Source organism: Natrix helvetica, assembly GCF_964273705.1.
Source record: "Natrix helvetica genome assembly, chromosome: 1".
NCBI lineage: Eukaryota > Metazoa > Chordata > Lepidosauria > Squamata > Natricidae > Natrix > Natrix helvetica.
This window is the reverse complement of record NC_138548.1, coordinates 101,293,365-101,308,546: the sequence shown is the minus strand read 5'-3', so window position 1 is coordinate 101,308,546 and position 15,182 is coordinate 101,293,365. Positions and strand designations below refer to the sequence as shown.

At 39.0% G+C, this 15,182-nt stretch overlaps 1 protein-coding gene across 5 annotated transcripts in view; it reads left to right on the top strand.

Annotated features, from left to right (window-relative positions):
* The window catches only part of TEAD1 (TEA domain transcription factor 1), a 219,176-nt gene that overhangs the window by 156,321 nt on the left and 47,673 nt on the right, over positions 1-15,182 (top strand). For all 5 annotated transcript variants that reach the window (XM_081936859.1, XM_081936856.1, XM_081936860.1 and 2 more), the window contains 4 exons: positions 7,606-7,740; positions 7,944-7,990; positions 12,375-12,436; positions 13,762-13,886. In XM_081936859.1, the coding sequence (XP_081792985.1) occupies positions 7,606-7,740; positions 7,944-7,990; positions 12,375-12,436; positions 13,762-13,886 (369 nt within the window). The remainder of the gene's footprint in view (positions 1-7,605; positions 7,741-7,943; positions 7,991-12,374; positions 12,437-13,761; positions 13,887-15,182) is intronic.

The window sequence follows — 15,182 nt, the reverse complement described above, 5'->3', positions numbered from 1 at the left end:
ATCACCAATTAATGTAGAAAACTCTTAAAATTCATACAATATTGATTGGTCAATAGTGCTATTTGTAATAAAAAGTAAAAAAAAAATCCCACATCTATAGGTAGTCTTCAACTTATGACCACAATCGAGGCCAAAATTTATGTTGTTAAATGAAAAAAATTGTTAAGTGAATTTGTCCCATTTTACGACTTTTCCTGCCACATTTTTAAGTGAATCACTGCAGTTGTTAAATTAGTGACATGGTTGTTGAATGAATTTGGGTTTTCCATTGACTTTGTCAAAAGATCGCAAAATGACTCCTGAACACTGCAACTGTCATAAATATGAGTCAGTTGTCAAGCATCTGAATGTAAATCACATGAACATTGGGATGCTGCAATGGTTGTAAGTGTGAAAAATGGTCATGTCACTTTTGTCAGTGCCATTGTAACTTCAAACCATCACTAAATGAACAGTTGTAAGTTGAGGACTACATGTATTCAGGTTCCCAGTTTCATAAGAGAATCTGCTATAAGTATAGGTAGTCCTTGATTTACAATAGTTTGTTTAGTAATAGTTTGATGTTACAAAGACACTGGAAAGAATGACTTATGGATGTTTTTCACACTTATGACCATTGCAGAATCCCCATGATCATGTGATCAAAATTCAGACCCTTAGCAACTGACTCATGTTTTATGATGGTTGCGGTGTCCCAGGGTCATGTGATCACCTTTTGCAACCTTCTGATAAGCAAAACCAATGGGGAAGCCAGATTGTGTTAACAATTAGGTTACTAAAAACAGAGTTGGAAGAGATCTTGGAAGACTTTTAATCCAACCCCTTGCTCAGACAGAAAGCCATGTCATTTCAGACAAATGGTTGTCCAATCTCTTCTTGAAAACATCCAGTGTTAGAGCACCCACAACTTCTGTAGGCAAGTTGTCCCACTAATTAATTGTTCTAACTGACAGGAAATTTCTCCTCAGTTCTAGTTTGGTCCTCTCCTTGATTAGTTTCCATCCACTGCGTTCAGGTGCTTTGAAGAACAGATTGACCCCCTCTTCTTTGCGACAGCCCCTTAGATAGTGCACCCTAACCCTAACCCTCACTTAACAACTGTCTCATTTAACAACAACGGAAATTTTGACCTCATTTGTGGTCATAAATCCAGGACTATCTGTACAAGGATAAACCCTGTATCTCAATTTCAGTCCACTACATGCATATTACGAATTAGAGCAGCTGTTTTGATTCTTTATTTTTACCTGTGTTCACATTATGTGTGAATCTGAACTCAAATAAAGAACTGTAGATTAATTGCAGCAGTCTGAGCGATCATAACCATCAACAATTTTTATTTTTATTTTTTGGACTCGTGCTTTAGGCTTGATACATTTGATCAAATTTAATCCTTTTCCACCCTGAAAAGTGGGGTGGGATTGACAGAGACCAGAATAGTGTAGGAGCGTGTGCTACGGCAACTAGTTTCACTGGAGGTATATTTTCTTTGGGAAATATGGTACAGAATATTTGTCTGTGTTTGCAATTATTTTAATAGAGCCTAAATATTTATGGATTTTTTTTAAAAAAAGAAAAAAATATTTTCATGGCTGTCCAAGTGAATGCTACTTTGCTCCAAGGTTTTAAGGAAGATTAATCTATGATTTAATAGTTTAAGTTAATAATTCATGTCAAATTTCTATTCAAATTTGTACTAGCAGCTTCATAATTTTACCTTATTCTAATTAAGCTGTTTCATATGAAATGCTGCATAACTGACAGCGAAAATAGATGCACGTTTTCTTAAGAAGTCAAGGTCTTGATTACTTGTGTTCATTAAAGATCCCAGTGCACTCAGAGGTGGAGAACAAGGGTGTTAAGTCATGTATCTTGGCCAAATTCCAGTTTAGGTAATTACTGCTAATCTCCTTGCCTAAATTCCCCATCCAGTTTTAATTGGATGTAGACTTCTTCACTAGTTGCTCAAACATCATATAGCATTTTAATGAGTGATTTAATCAGTTCTTAGGAGTTACGCCAGAACTGCAAATTAAGACAGAAGGCCAAATCTTCTCTATTCCTTACTTTCAAAACAGAGGTATCTGTTTGGTCCTGCAGATATCCCCAAATAGGTAAAAATTATCTATCGGGAGAGAGGGTGGTGATCATTATTGGTTCCAGAACAAACAAGAACATTATCTGCTAGAGATAACTTTATGCGAGAAATCAAGCAGTCAAGCCAACTGCCATAGGCATAGCAACAAATATTAGTTGGTAGTATATATCTTTTTTTTAAAGATGCAAAATCTATTAGTTTGCTCTGACACGCTCATAAAGATATAGTAATGCCAGGATTCTAGAATCTGAATCAGCGTAGTAAGTCTGGAAATGAAACGCTGCAAAGTAAATAGCTTTGTTACTTGGTACACACATACCTTGTTACAGCTTAATATTATGGCTTAATGTTTACTTTGATCCCACCTACTACATCTCAGCATCATGTGCAGATAGTAGGACGATAGTTTAGTCAGACAACTGTGATTTATGGTAAGCCAAGGTTTAAAATATAAAGCTTTAGTGTTTCAGATGAAGCCTACCATTACATTCTCCAAATATAAAAATGAATCTGCACATTTGACCTTGCTTTCCCAATTAATAGTTGTTATGAATGTCTTTGACTGGCTAGACAGGGTATAATATGAAAATAATGGAGATTGGTATAGTGGTTAAGTGCTGGCCTAGCAGCTCTCCTTTAGACATGAGAGCCACACTCACAGCCACAACCTACCTGGTAAGGAGGTTGTTGAGGGGGGAACAGGAGGGAGGCATTACGTGTTTGTGCTGCTTTATGTTATATGTATAAAAAGTGGCATCATAACATGAAGAAGTTAAATTACTTTGGGACTTCAGAATTCAGACAGACAGGCCCCTTGCACATAATAACCAGAACTTAAGAGTTGTCGATAAGAAAGACAAAAAAAGTCTGGATAGTGGATGTGGCAGTGCCTGTAGACAGCAGAATGGAAGAGAAAGAACTGGAGAAGATAACAAAATACAAAGACATAGAAATAGAATGACTATGGCAAAGGCAAGCAAGGGTAGTGCCAATAGTAATAGGCTCCTTGGGTTCAATCCAAAAACAACTGGAGCAACACCATTGGCATTGACAAATTCCCCATCCCAGGTCCTTGATAAGGGGTCAATAGGTAGACAAAAATGCCAAACCCAGTTCTGAACATCTGGCTGACCATGCAATGAATCATCATTATCATCATCATCTCATGATGTCTTTGGAGGCTTAGGTGCTGAGATGAATGTCCATAGCTCGACTCTGGCACTTAAAATTTTGTGTGGATAGGCTGTGGTTGTGATGAGCTTTAGAATAAGTGTACAGAAAATAAGGCGTGATTTAGAACCAGTACTACTTATTTTTCATATTTAAAATGATAATAAAAGATCCCAAAACTTAGGTAACACAATTGGTCAGAGAGTTGGTCAGCTTTTTGAATAGGTTCTTTCTCATCCCCAACCAGTATATTTCCTGGTCCTTCTGCAACCACGCTGTTCTCAGTAGCTCCCCTCTATCTGCAACAACAGCTTACAGATGGGTCCACAAGTGCTAGGGCCATTTCTGGAACATTATGCCAGATCAGATTTCGGTCTCGTATTCTGTGCAGGATGGACGGAAGAAGACTACTATAAGCAGCTGCTCTCCTGTCATCAATCCACCCCACTCACCCCCCATCAGCTAGCTTAAAATAGGCAGCATCTCATTTTTGATACAGGAACTTCCACCAGCAGTGTCTTAAATCTTCTGGCAGTGTTGCCAAAACAAAGTGTTTAATTTTATTAAAATTATCAACATGTCTATTCTTAAATCCCCTTTTCCCTCTTCTTTCAATGAATCTGCTTCATGGTGAAAATTTAACATTCCTGTAAATACCGAATGAATTCCAACCCCCTTCTATTTTTTAATTTTGCTGTAGCCTATTTTGCTAAGAAATTGCACTTATATAGAAACATTTTAACAAACTTTTTGTTGTTACATCCAGGTAACAAGCATGGTAAGTATTGTCAGTAAAACAAATATATACTTTAGCTATGCTTGGCAGAGATATGTATATATGTATGTATACATATGTGTATGTGTGGCCATATATATATGTATACATATATATATATATATTCTTTTTAGTAGCTTTAATTATACTATTAGCCTGTGCTGCTTCTAAAGGAGCTGTTCAAATTAAAAAGCTTCTCACTTCTCATTACTCTGTATGAGCTTTCAAGGGAATACTTGTGTGAATCTGTATTCCACATTGGATGGCATGCATTCCTAGCCAGCATGCTTGCAACTTTGCTTGTAATTATAGGTTTGCCTCTTAGTGCTTCTCTCCCTTCATTATTCAGTCTTACATCCAAAGTTGATCAGTTCCTAAAACCATGATTTGTCCCATGGTGTTAAACTTTTGAAGTAAAATGTAAATTATCTCACTTCCATTAAAATCAATTCTTCTGCTGCTTGTATAGCGGTAGTAATAAATGATCTGTGAGAAAAATGTGAATGCATATGATGTAACTTCTAATTGTCAATAAATCAGTGCCTGGCTAGTATTTGTTTGGAACATTGCCCGTTTCAGTCCATTCATGCACAGCTTGTAAGTCCAAGGATGCTGCTGCTCAATGGGAAAACCTCACACAGGTGGAATCTATGTGTGAATGACACAAATGCATGGATGCTATCAATCAAATGCATCTCTCTGTAGCAACTGGCTTTCTCCACATCATATGAACCCCTCATCTTTTATATGCAGGCTCTTGGCAGCAATATATCCAAGCATGCACATTTTCTTTTCTTTCTTACTTCAAGATTTATTTAGTAGAGGTTTAAAATCTCAGTAAAAAAAGAAAAGAAAATCAAAGCAAAAAGAGACTCTTAAGTAGTATAACAGTAAATAAACTGAATTAAGATTAATCCTCCACGTTAAAACATTGCATTTAACCCTTCAGAAGTTTTCTAAAATCATATTATTCAATAATAATCACTTTAATTTCAGTGAGTCAGAATGAATTAATAGAAATTTGTCTAATTCAAGAATTCTGTCCTTATTTAATAAATCAAACAAAGATGTGGATATTAAACATCTCAAGAGAAATCCAAACTTCAAGCGCAGTGTCAGTCCATATTTAGAACTATAATTCATAAATGGTTCTTAGTTTTTAACCTTGATAGCTTGGTTTGTTACCCTTCAGACATGCTGATTCCAAGGTGGGCTTGTATATAATACAGTACAGGGGTCAGCCATGCAGGCATTATTCCAGTCCTACGCAGAACTTGCATTCGTTTAGCAACGACATTCCCTTTTAAAACAGTTATTCTGTCTTCCTGGAAGACAGGAAGGGAAATGTTAAACTAGCAATTCTTGCCGTGCAACAGCCACTGACATAATGTGTTAGAGATTGTTAAGCCAGAATCCAGATCTCTTGGTCCCAAGATGGAAGTTGGGCTAGTTAAGTTCTATGACTCAAGAGTGGCCAATCCAAGCTTAGTTTATGGGCACATAGATTATTGTCTTTGTGCCATTAACAAGGCAAGTCTTATATCTTAGGACATTAGGAAATAAGAGACAACAAGTGGCTGTGTTCATAGATTTATTATTGAAGAAAGTGGAATCAATCTTTGGGATGTGCAAAATAATTGTTAGCTAATTCCTAGCTTGTTTCCTCTCTTTTCTTGCACCCTCTGGATTGATTAGAGCAGGGGTGTCCAAACTTGGGAACTTTAAGACTTGTGGACTTCAACTCCATGCTGGCTGGGGAATTCTGGGAGTTGAAGTCCACAAGTCTTAAAGTTCCCAAGTTTGGACACCCCTGGATTAGAGGATTAGGCTAGAAAAGAAACCCAAAGACAGACGGAATCCCACAAATCCTGTATCCCTCTTTGCACATTGTGCTCAAGATAGAATTGCAGTCAGTTAGCCAATAACAAACTCTTAATTTAAGTCTATAATTTATTATCCTAAAATAAATCATGCTTTATGCACTCAGATTTCTTATCCAAAACTAAACCAACTACATTATAATTTACTACAATGTGCTAATTTCTCATGTCCTGATTCTTGCTCTAGTTGCCCACAATTACAGTGTAGTCCGGAGGGCATCTAGGCATATCACTCTATTTCTAGACGTGCTTCATTGCTACAGCCATTTTGGGCTAGTGGTGAAGGCACCAGGCCAAAAAACTGGAGACTGTGAGTTCCGAGTCCCTCCTTAGCCCTGAAAGCAGCTCGGTGACCTTGAGACAGTCTCTCTTTCTCTCTCTCAGACCAACCCACCTTACAGGGTTGTTGTTGTGGAGAAAATAAGAGGAAGAAGATGCGTGTGATATGTTTACCACTTGGAGTTATTTGTAAAAATAATAAAGGTGGTATAAAAATAACTAAAATAGATAAATACTTTTAATTGAATGATGTTTGGAATTGAATGTTTCCAAGTGTCTGGATATTTATTTTATGATTCTTCTTCTATAGATCAATCTTTAAGGTCGAGTCCATCCTACGTGTTTAAGCCTCATTTCTTAAGAAAATATTCAGTGCATATGTATATTCTTTAAAGAAGCAGGCAGGGTCTGTAGGCACTTAACTAGGGCTGGATGCATTGAATTCTCTGCTACATTTTCAACCACTTCAGATAAGACTTGCTCTAATTCTTGCAAACTTGTGCCTTGCATTATAGCACTGTCCTATTTTTCCTTAGGGCCGTGGTTGTTCAGTGGCTAAGACGCTGAGCTTGTCAATCAGAGAGGTTGGCAGTTTGGCAGTTTGAATCCCTAGCGCCACGTAACGGAGTGAGCTCCTGTTACTTGTCCCAGCTTCTGCCAACCTAGTAATTTGAAAGCACGTAAAAAATGGAAACAGAAAAATGGGGACCACTTTGTGGTAATAGTGCTCCATGCACCTTCGGTGTTTAGTCATGCCGGCCACATGACCACGGAGACGTCTTCGGACAGTGCTGGCTCTTCGGCTTTGAAATGGAGATGAGCACCACCCCCTAGAGCCGGGAACAACTAGCACATATGTGTGAGGCGAACATTTACCTATTTCTCCTTGTTGTACACACAGCAGCCATCAAAACAGCTTTTAGGCTGCCTGAAAATAATAAAAGTTAGATGAGGTTTAATGTGCAGAAGATTTACATTTATTTTACAGTCTACAGATGTATACATATTTAAACCCAAAACTTTATTCCACACTAGAAATGGGACTTTGTTGCTGCTTCAGAGTTTCATTTTCAGTATGGTACAGCATCGCACATAGGCTCTTTCCTACTTTGTTGCGGCATCACCCCACTTTTCAATTCTCATTCAGTCGACTTACTACTCTTTTTCAGTAGAGAATCTTTTTCAGAATTAAACATAATAATATTGAGCAAAGAACTTTGCCCTGATGCAATTGGAATGTATTTTATCTTCCCCCAAGCTACATTTTTCTGCATGGTATGCTCTGTATTTTTCAGATTTCCTGTGCCGTTTAATTTTAGCACATATGCTTTCTAACTGTGCTTGTTCAGTGTGCTTTGTCGAGTCCGGACTATTAATGATTGCCTGTAATTGTCATGTTAAAGGATCAGACTGCAAAGGACAAAGCACTTCAGCACATGGCAGCCATGTCCTCTGCTCAAATAGTGTCTGCAACAGCGATTCACAATAAGTTGGGTTTGCCAGGAATTCCCCGTCCGACGTTCCCTGGAGCACCTGGAGTAAGTTGATTGGCTCAAATAAATATATATATTTCCCCAGAAGTGTTTGGCAGGATATGTCTAAATTAGTTAACTTATCTATTTAAGGTTCTTCCCCTTTTCCGTTATATATCTTTTGGGTTAAAAATGTGCTTTCATGAAAGCAACTTTTACACTTTAAATCTCTGTGTTTCATTTTTCTCTTTCCTTTTACTCCAATCTAGTTTTGGCCTGGGATGCTACAAACAGGACAGCCCGGATCTTCTCAGGAGTAAGTTGGAAATCAAGAAACAGGCATCTCTGGTTTTGTATGTTTGTTTACATACGTGATAATATGGAATATTTTCCCGATTGCACTTTCAGGCAGCAATTGCCTCATTTGGCAACTGTTTGCATCACAACAGTGATGAAAAAGTAACTTAGTGTTCAATTCTTGTGTTGACAGTCTTCACTAGTCTGTAGGGGCCACGGTGGCTCATGTAGTAAGATGCTGGGCCTGCGCGCTGCTGAGGTCGGTAGCTTAGCGGTTCAATTCCCGTGAGTGAATAAATCGCAAAGGGATAAGAAAGGAGCCTCCCTTGATTGCCTACCGGCATCCAGGCATCCCGCGGGTAAAAGATAACACATCCTTTTACAGAGGCACACAGCCACCTCAGTGATCTCTGGCTAACACGTGCCATACGGTAAATAAATAAAACTAGTCTATAAAACAAAGGAAAGTTGAAATAAGATCATAATTACAGTCCCAGTTTTATTTAATGACTATTTCACTTAATGATTGAGTGCCAACTGAGGTCTCTAAACAAGGACCATCTGTTATTTGAAATGATGCTTACCAGTCCAATAGAATTTAGTTCCTTTTCCTATAAATGAAGAAAGTAGTAAACCAACTGGTATGCAGCATTTGCGTGATCAAACTTTTCTGTAAAATTACTAATTCCTGAAATTTAAAAAATTTCCCCAAACATTTCTACCCTACAGATAGTCCTCGCAGTTACAGCAACATGGTCAATGAGCATTCAAAATGATGATGGCACTGAGCAAAGGGGATTTGTGGCTGGTTTTTGAAATTGTGGCTGACCCAGTCACCCATGGTCAGGTGATCTGGGCTTTTGGAAACCAGTTCACATTTACAGAGTTGCAATATTTCACAGTTACGTGATTTCCTTTTGCAATCTTCCTTTCCGGCTTCTCACAAGTAATATTTTAATTGTACACCACCCGTTGTCAGTCTTTGAGTGAGAAGGGCAGTCTCTAAATTTGATCAATAAATAACGAAGCCAATGAGGAAACTGATAGGAGTTTGCAAGGTGCTCTGGTAAAGTCACTCCTGTTCCCGATGCAGTTTCATGATGTTGCTCATTATGACAAGACCATTTTGCCAAAGAAATTCTGCTCCCAATTATTAAGTAAGCACTGCCTGTATTGTCATTAATTATCACAGTTTTGAGATTTGAGCTATTTTAATTACATAGTGTTATTGGATGGGAAATTCGGGCTTTTGGTAAATGGATTTAGTTCCTTACTTCTATACATTTAATTAAGAAGCACAGTCAAAACGTACACATTAGCCTAAGCAATAGTAGGATAGTAACTTCGGGAATAGCTGTAGTTCATAAAGTGATAGGAGCTTGGGGGAAAAGGGGCTACAAACATCTCAGACCCAGTTTCTCACTGCAACAGAAATCAGGCTGAACAATATCACGGATAAAGAACAACCAATCACGTTATAGCTGTAATTTTCCTTGTTAGTCATGCTTATGCAGTCTGTAGAATGCTTGTTATATTTGGTACTGTTATTTCCAGGTGAAGCCATGGCCTGCTTTATTTTACCTAGAATAAATGACATCAATCTGAATTTTTTTTAAAAAATAGCATTAATTGGGAAGAGTTATTATTTTTAATTTAGAAGGCAACAACTTAAACAATAGCTAGTAGAAGAAGGAAAGATAATATTTTTGGTCCAGAGGACTGATTTTCAGTTTTGAGAGGTACTTCAGGCACACCTATATAATGGCTGCTATGAGGGAGGGGTATGTACACAGTTAGAAAAGAATAATTTATGAACATGCACATATGTTCCCACTTTTACCACCTGACTTTTGTGTTTTCTGGGCAAGTAGGACATTCATTCAAACCAATGAATCGTAGATTTTTTTTTAGCAAGCCCATAGTTTGGGTTGGTCCCTAAAGAATTTTTTGGAAATAAAAATGATACACAAGAGTTATTCCCTACCACTTTTAGGTTGCTTTTTTAGGTGTGGGGGGGTGTCAGATGTGGCACAGAAGGATCAAATTGTCTTCCTAGTTTAAGAACTTTGCAAGTTAGGGCTAAGACCGCAACTGCTTCTTGTTTCTCTTTTGTCCTATCATAGTTCATTCTAGGGCAGTGATAGTGAACCTTTTTTGGCTCGTGTGCCCAAAGCGGGGGGAGCGCAGGGGGATTGTGTGTGGGCGTGCCACATCCATAATGCTATGCGCATGACCCCAGCATGCATGTGCACACGACCTGTGCTCCCCCCATTTTTGGCATGCTTTTTTTGCTCTCCCCAGTCTCCAGAGGCTTTATAGGAGCTTGGGGGGGGGGCGCAGAAACAGCCTCCCCCGCCTCCGGAGGCTTCAGCAGCTTCCCTGAAGCTCCGGAGGGCAAAGAACGACCCTATGAGCAAACCAGAAGTGACTACTGGTTTGTCCATAGGGCCGTTTTTTGTCCTCCAGAGCCTTCAGGAGGCTTCCCTGAAGGCTCCAGAGAGCAAAAAACACCTTGAGGCCCCTGAAGACTCCCCGGGGGGGGGGCGCTAAAACCGGTCCTATGAGCAACCCAGAAGTGACTTCTGGTTTGCTCGTAGGGTTTTTTTTTGTCATCCGGAGCCTTCAGGTAAGCCTCCGGAAGATCTGGAGGGCTAAAACCAGCCCTACGAGCAAACTGGAAGTAGTCCCTAAACTTCTGGTTTGCCCGTAGGGCCGGTTTTTCACACTCTGGAGGCTTCAAGGAAGCCTCCGAATGGCAAAAAACGGTCTCAAACAAAGGCTGAAGTCAGCTGGACAGCACGCGCATGCACGCTGGCCAGCTGACAGGGCAACACCTCGCATGCCCTGACAACACCTCACGTGCCATAGGTTCGCCATCACGTTTCTAGGCTGTACATTCAACAAACACCAGATCACAGAATTAGGCTTGGTGTCTTCTTCTGTTCAGCAGGTCACCAATCACACACACACACACACACACACACTCCACATATTAACTGAAGATAGGTTTTCCCTTTACTATTTAATGTCAAGGAAAATACATGTGAAAAGATTTATGGCATATCCTTAACATCTCTTGTGCAGGATGTCAAGGGTCACATTCAAAAATTGGCAAAGGACAGATATTTAATCTTAATAAGTAAACAAGGAATGGATGGGTTTCAGAGTTTGAGGGTAAAAATGTGGCCTTTTCATTCACCATTTCATGTCTTACACTCACCATAACTTTAAAAACGCAGCCAGAAAGGACAGAATTTGGACTCTATCCATTTTTTTGAGGTCTAAGAGCTGCAAATGGTGGACATATTTCAGTTTAGATGTTTTGTGCATATAACATCATTTTATATGACTCAATAGGCTGCTGTGAATACCTTGGCTGAAAAATAGGTACATTTTAAAAGAAAGCAAATAAAAACGTTGAAAGCTATTTAAGAAGAAACATATAACCCAGAAGTCCACTCCCAGTCTAGCTGCATATGATAATTTTTTGAATGTCCAGGAAATCACCTAATCAATTACTTAAAAAGGCATGAGTATTTCTGGTTTATGCTTTGAGTAATTGGACTTTGTGCATATGTTTGACCAATGAATCATAGTAGTGAGCTTGGCACCATAATTAAAGCAACTAGAGCAGCTGAGGGTGGGGGCAGGACCTCTCTTTAGTAGGCTTGTGGGAGGTAGTTTGCGTATGCCTTGGCAAGTCACTTTGCAGCCCAGAGGCAATGCAATTCCTTCTCAAGACAAGAAGGTAGGACAGTGCATTGGGAGATATTGTGCATTGCTCTAAGCCTCGTTCCCTGTATCTGAAAGAGACTTCTGTACATGTATAGTAAAGAAGCCTCTTCACTCCCTTCCTGGGATCTGTCAGAGGAAGCCTCAAAGTGAGATAGTGTGGCCAGCCCATTTGCTGTTAGAGGTAGCAAGGTGCAAATAATGAATTGCTTTGCTGTCATAGCAAAGCACTCCCATGAAGCTTTGCATGGGCCTTGCTTGTAGTGCAAGAAAGAAAGAATCCTGCCACCTTAAATCTCCCAGAGTTAAAACTGGGTCCATGTGTTACTCATAAAAAGGCAAGCACAATGACAGATCTGTGATGCAGATGATAATCATGATTCCCAGTAAGGATCCAAAGGTTGTTTGTGGCTAGCTTGTAGCCGAGTTAAAACCAAATGCTCCTTGACAGAATCTCCCCCCCCCCTTTTATTTTTATTTTTTAGTCAGTAGCATTTATTAAGGTTCTATTTTTCATACAAAACAATATGTACAATAAATATTATTGCACTGGAGTGGATTGAAACGAGAAGAAATATTTTTAGTAATAATTATTTTTTTTTAGCAGATTTTTTTTTTTAGTAATAATTATTCTAAGTAACGTGATTTCATCGTCCATTGGTTTGTTTCAGCATAAAGCCATTCGTTCAGCAGGCCTACCCGATACAGCCCACAGTCACAACTCCCATTTCAGGTAACATTTATTAATTTGTTTGTGGTAGTGTGTGGGGGGGTGGTGGTGGATGGAACTTAGCCTATATTTAGAGCTAAACACAGGTTGTGGTTGTTAAACATGTATCAAAATATGCAGGGGAGTTTGGTAGCCTCTTTATTTAGTTAACAATAATGAGTCTATATGTATGTGAGCTTGTGTACATAATTACTTGCACGTTCATCAGTAGTTACAGAATATGCATGGAGCTTGGTTAACAACTGCTCCCGCTTCTGAGCACAGCAGTAGTTTGATGTGTATTCCAGAATTCTGCACGGTGGAAGCATTAATGAAGCAGCAACTCAGCTAGAATCATTCAAACTGGCCTGGCTGGCAAAAAATAAAAAATAAAATAACAGTGAAATCAAAATGCAGTGTCAAGTTGACCCTGTAAACAATTGCTGTTTTTCTTATTTTTTTAAATTTTATTTCATGCATTTATTTCATTCTACTCTTCCTCCCAAAGGAACTTTCTGAAACCATTACACACACACACACACACACACAAACACACACACACACACACACACAGAGTAATTATAAAGCAAACTCTCATACAACTGTAGGGTAACACGATTGGCGTACCAGCATGAAAAATGCAGCTCAGGTCAAAGACAGCTGAAAAGGCAGCTTAGTCTTGGGACAGTTGTCATCTTGCAAATGTCAGAGTGAACAAATGTGCCTTCAATTGACCTTAAAAGACAGCATGAAATTAGTTCCCTCAGAAAAGGCAGCCTAGTCTTACCATTAGCTCGTAACATTTACTGTCTAGAGCAGCAGTCACCAAATGGTGGTTGAGAAAACGTTGGTGGTCCACAGAAAAATTATTTGCATCCAGTTGTTTTGCCAACACCTTTTCATGGTAGCTGCTTAGCTCCAACAACTGCTTCCTGTTGGGGCCCTAAGGAGCCCAGGCTGGCAGGCGAGGAGTGTCTGGGAAGGGAGGGGCAAGTAGAGGCGTGATGTGATACCGATTTGGCCATGCCCACCCAGTCACATGATTTATTATTTATTTATTTATTTATTATTCGTATTTATAGACCGCCCCCTCTCCCGAAAGGGACTCGGGGCGGTGTACAGTCACTAAAATGCGTTATAAAATACATACATAAAACAGTTAAATAATTAAATACATGATCACCTAGCCATGTCCACCCATCCAGTCATTAGGCAGATCATATTAGTGGTCCGCGAGATTTAAACTTATGAATTTAGCGGTCCCTGAAGTCAGAAAGGTTAGTGACCCCTGGTCTAGAACAACCAATAACTTTGTTAATTTCATACAGGATGGTTCTTTGTTTTTTTAGGATTTGAACCCGCGTCAGCTCCAGCTCCCTCTGTTCCAGCTTGGCAAGGTCGATCTATTGGAACAACTAAACTCAGACTCGTAGAATTTTCTGCTTTTCTAGAGCAACAAAGAGATCCAGACTCTGTAAGTGCATCTCCAAAGTATCCCCTTCCTTCATTTTTTCATTCATTCATTCATAAGTAGTCCTTGACTTACAACCACAATTGAGACCAAATTTTCAGTGCTAAGCAAGACATTTGCTATGTGAGTTTTGCCCCATTTTATGACCTTTCTTGCCACAGTTGTTAAGGAATTACTGCAGTTGTTAAGTTAATAACAAAGTTGTTAAGTGAATCTGACTTTTGAACCTTTTTTACTAACACTTTAATGTGCAATTACTGCTTAGTAAAATAAGTAACTTCTGGCAGCATAACTTTTGTTCTAGTTCTGTAGATAATATCTTTTTTTTTTTTTTTTTTTTTTCAAGAAGTTTTATTGGTTTTTTTAAAAACATTTATGCGGAAAAGGGTAAGTGGAATAGTTACAAATTTTGGCAGTTGCAAGTATGGCAGACGCCCCCTCCCTCCAGACTCCTAGGTTACATCAAAATATCAAACCTTATTACATAGTCATAAAAAAAATCAGCATATTAATTCTAGAAAAAATACTTTTCAATCAGTTTATATAATTATAATATATAGTCTAGTTGTAAATTCATTAATACTTTCGGTCTGTTTATAACATTGTGGTTTTCTTATTTATTTTTGTGATCTGAGCTTTCTTGGTGTTGCCCCTTCACCCCCCGCTGGCAGAGCTCCGGCCCCTCCCGTGTCCTGTATAACCGTTGTAGTGTCATCTGTTTTTTCTAGGTTCGCTTTGTTTTTTTCCATAAAGGCCTGTGCCTCTATGGGTGTGTTGATTCTGATTCTTGTCTCCTCCCAGAATATCAGCATACCTTCAGGCATCAACCATCTAAACCACACCCCCTTCTGGTATAATTTATTCGCCAATTGCGAATAACTTTTCCTTTTTTCCCTAATTTTTTTGGGAATCTGCTTTAGAATGGTTATCTCCCTATCGTGGTATGTCAGTGTTTGCCCCCTTTGTACACCCAGAATTTCATCTCTTGTGGTTTTCCTAAGAAATTTAATATGAACCTCCCTGGGTACATTATGTGTTCTGGCATATGCTGAATTCACTCTATAAGCTAGATCTATCTCCCATTCCATCTGCTGTTTATCTTTGTGTATGTATTCAGCTAGAATGTTAGTCATAATGTCCCTTATATTTTCCCCATCTGCTTCTATTACATTTTGAAATCTAAGATAAAAGGACATTCTTTCAAACTCTGCTTTCATTTGTTGGATATCAAGTTCTTTGTTCCCCTTCTGTAAGGCCTCTACCCCCCCCCTCGCCTCCGCCACCCCACCCTCCACAAGG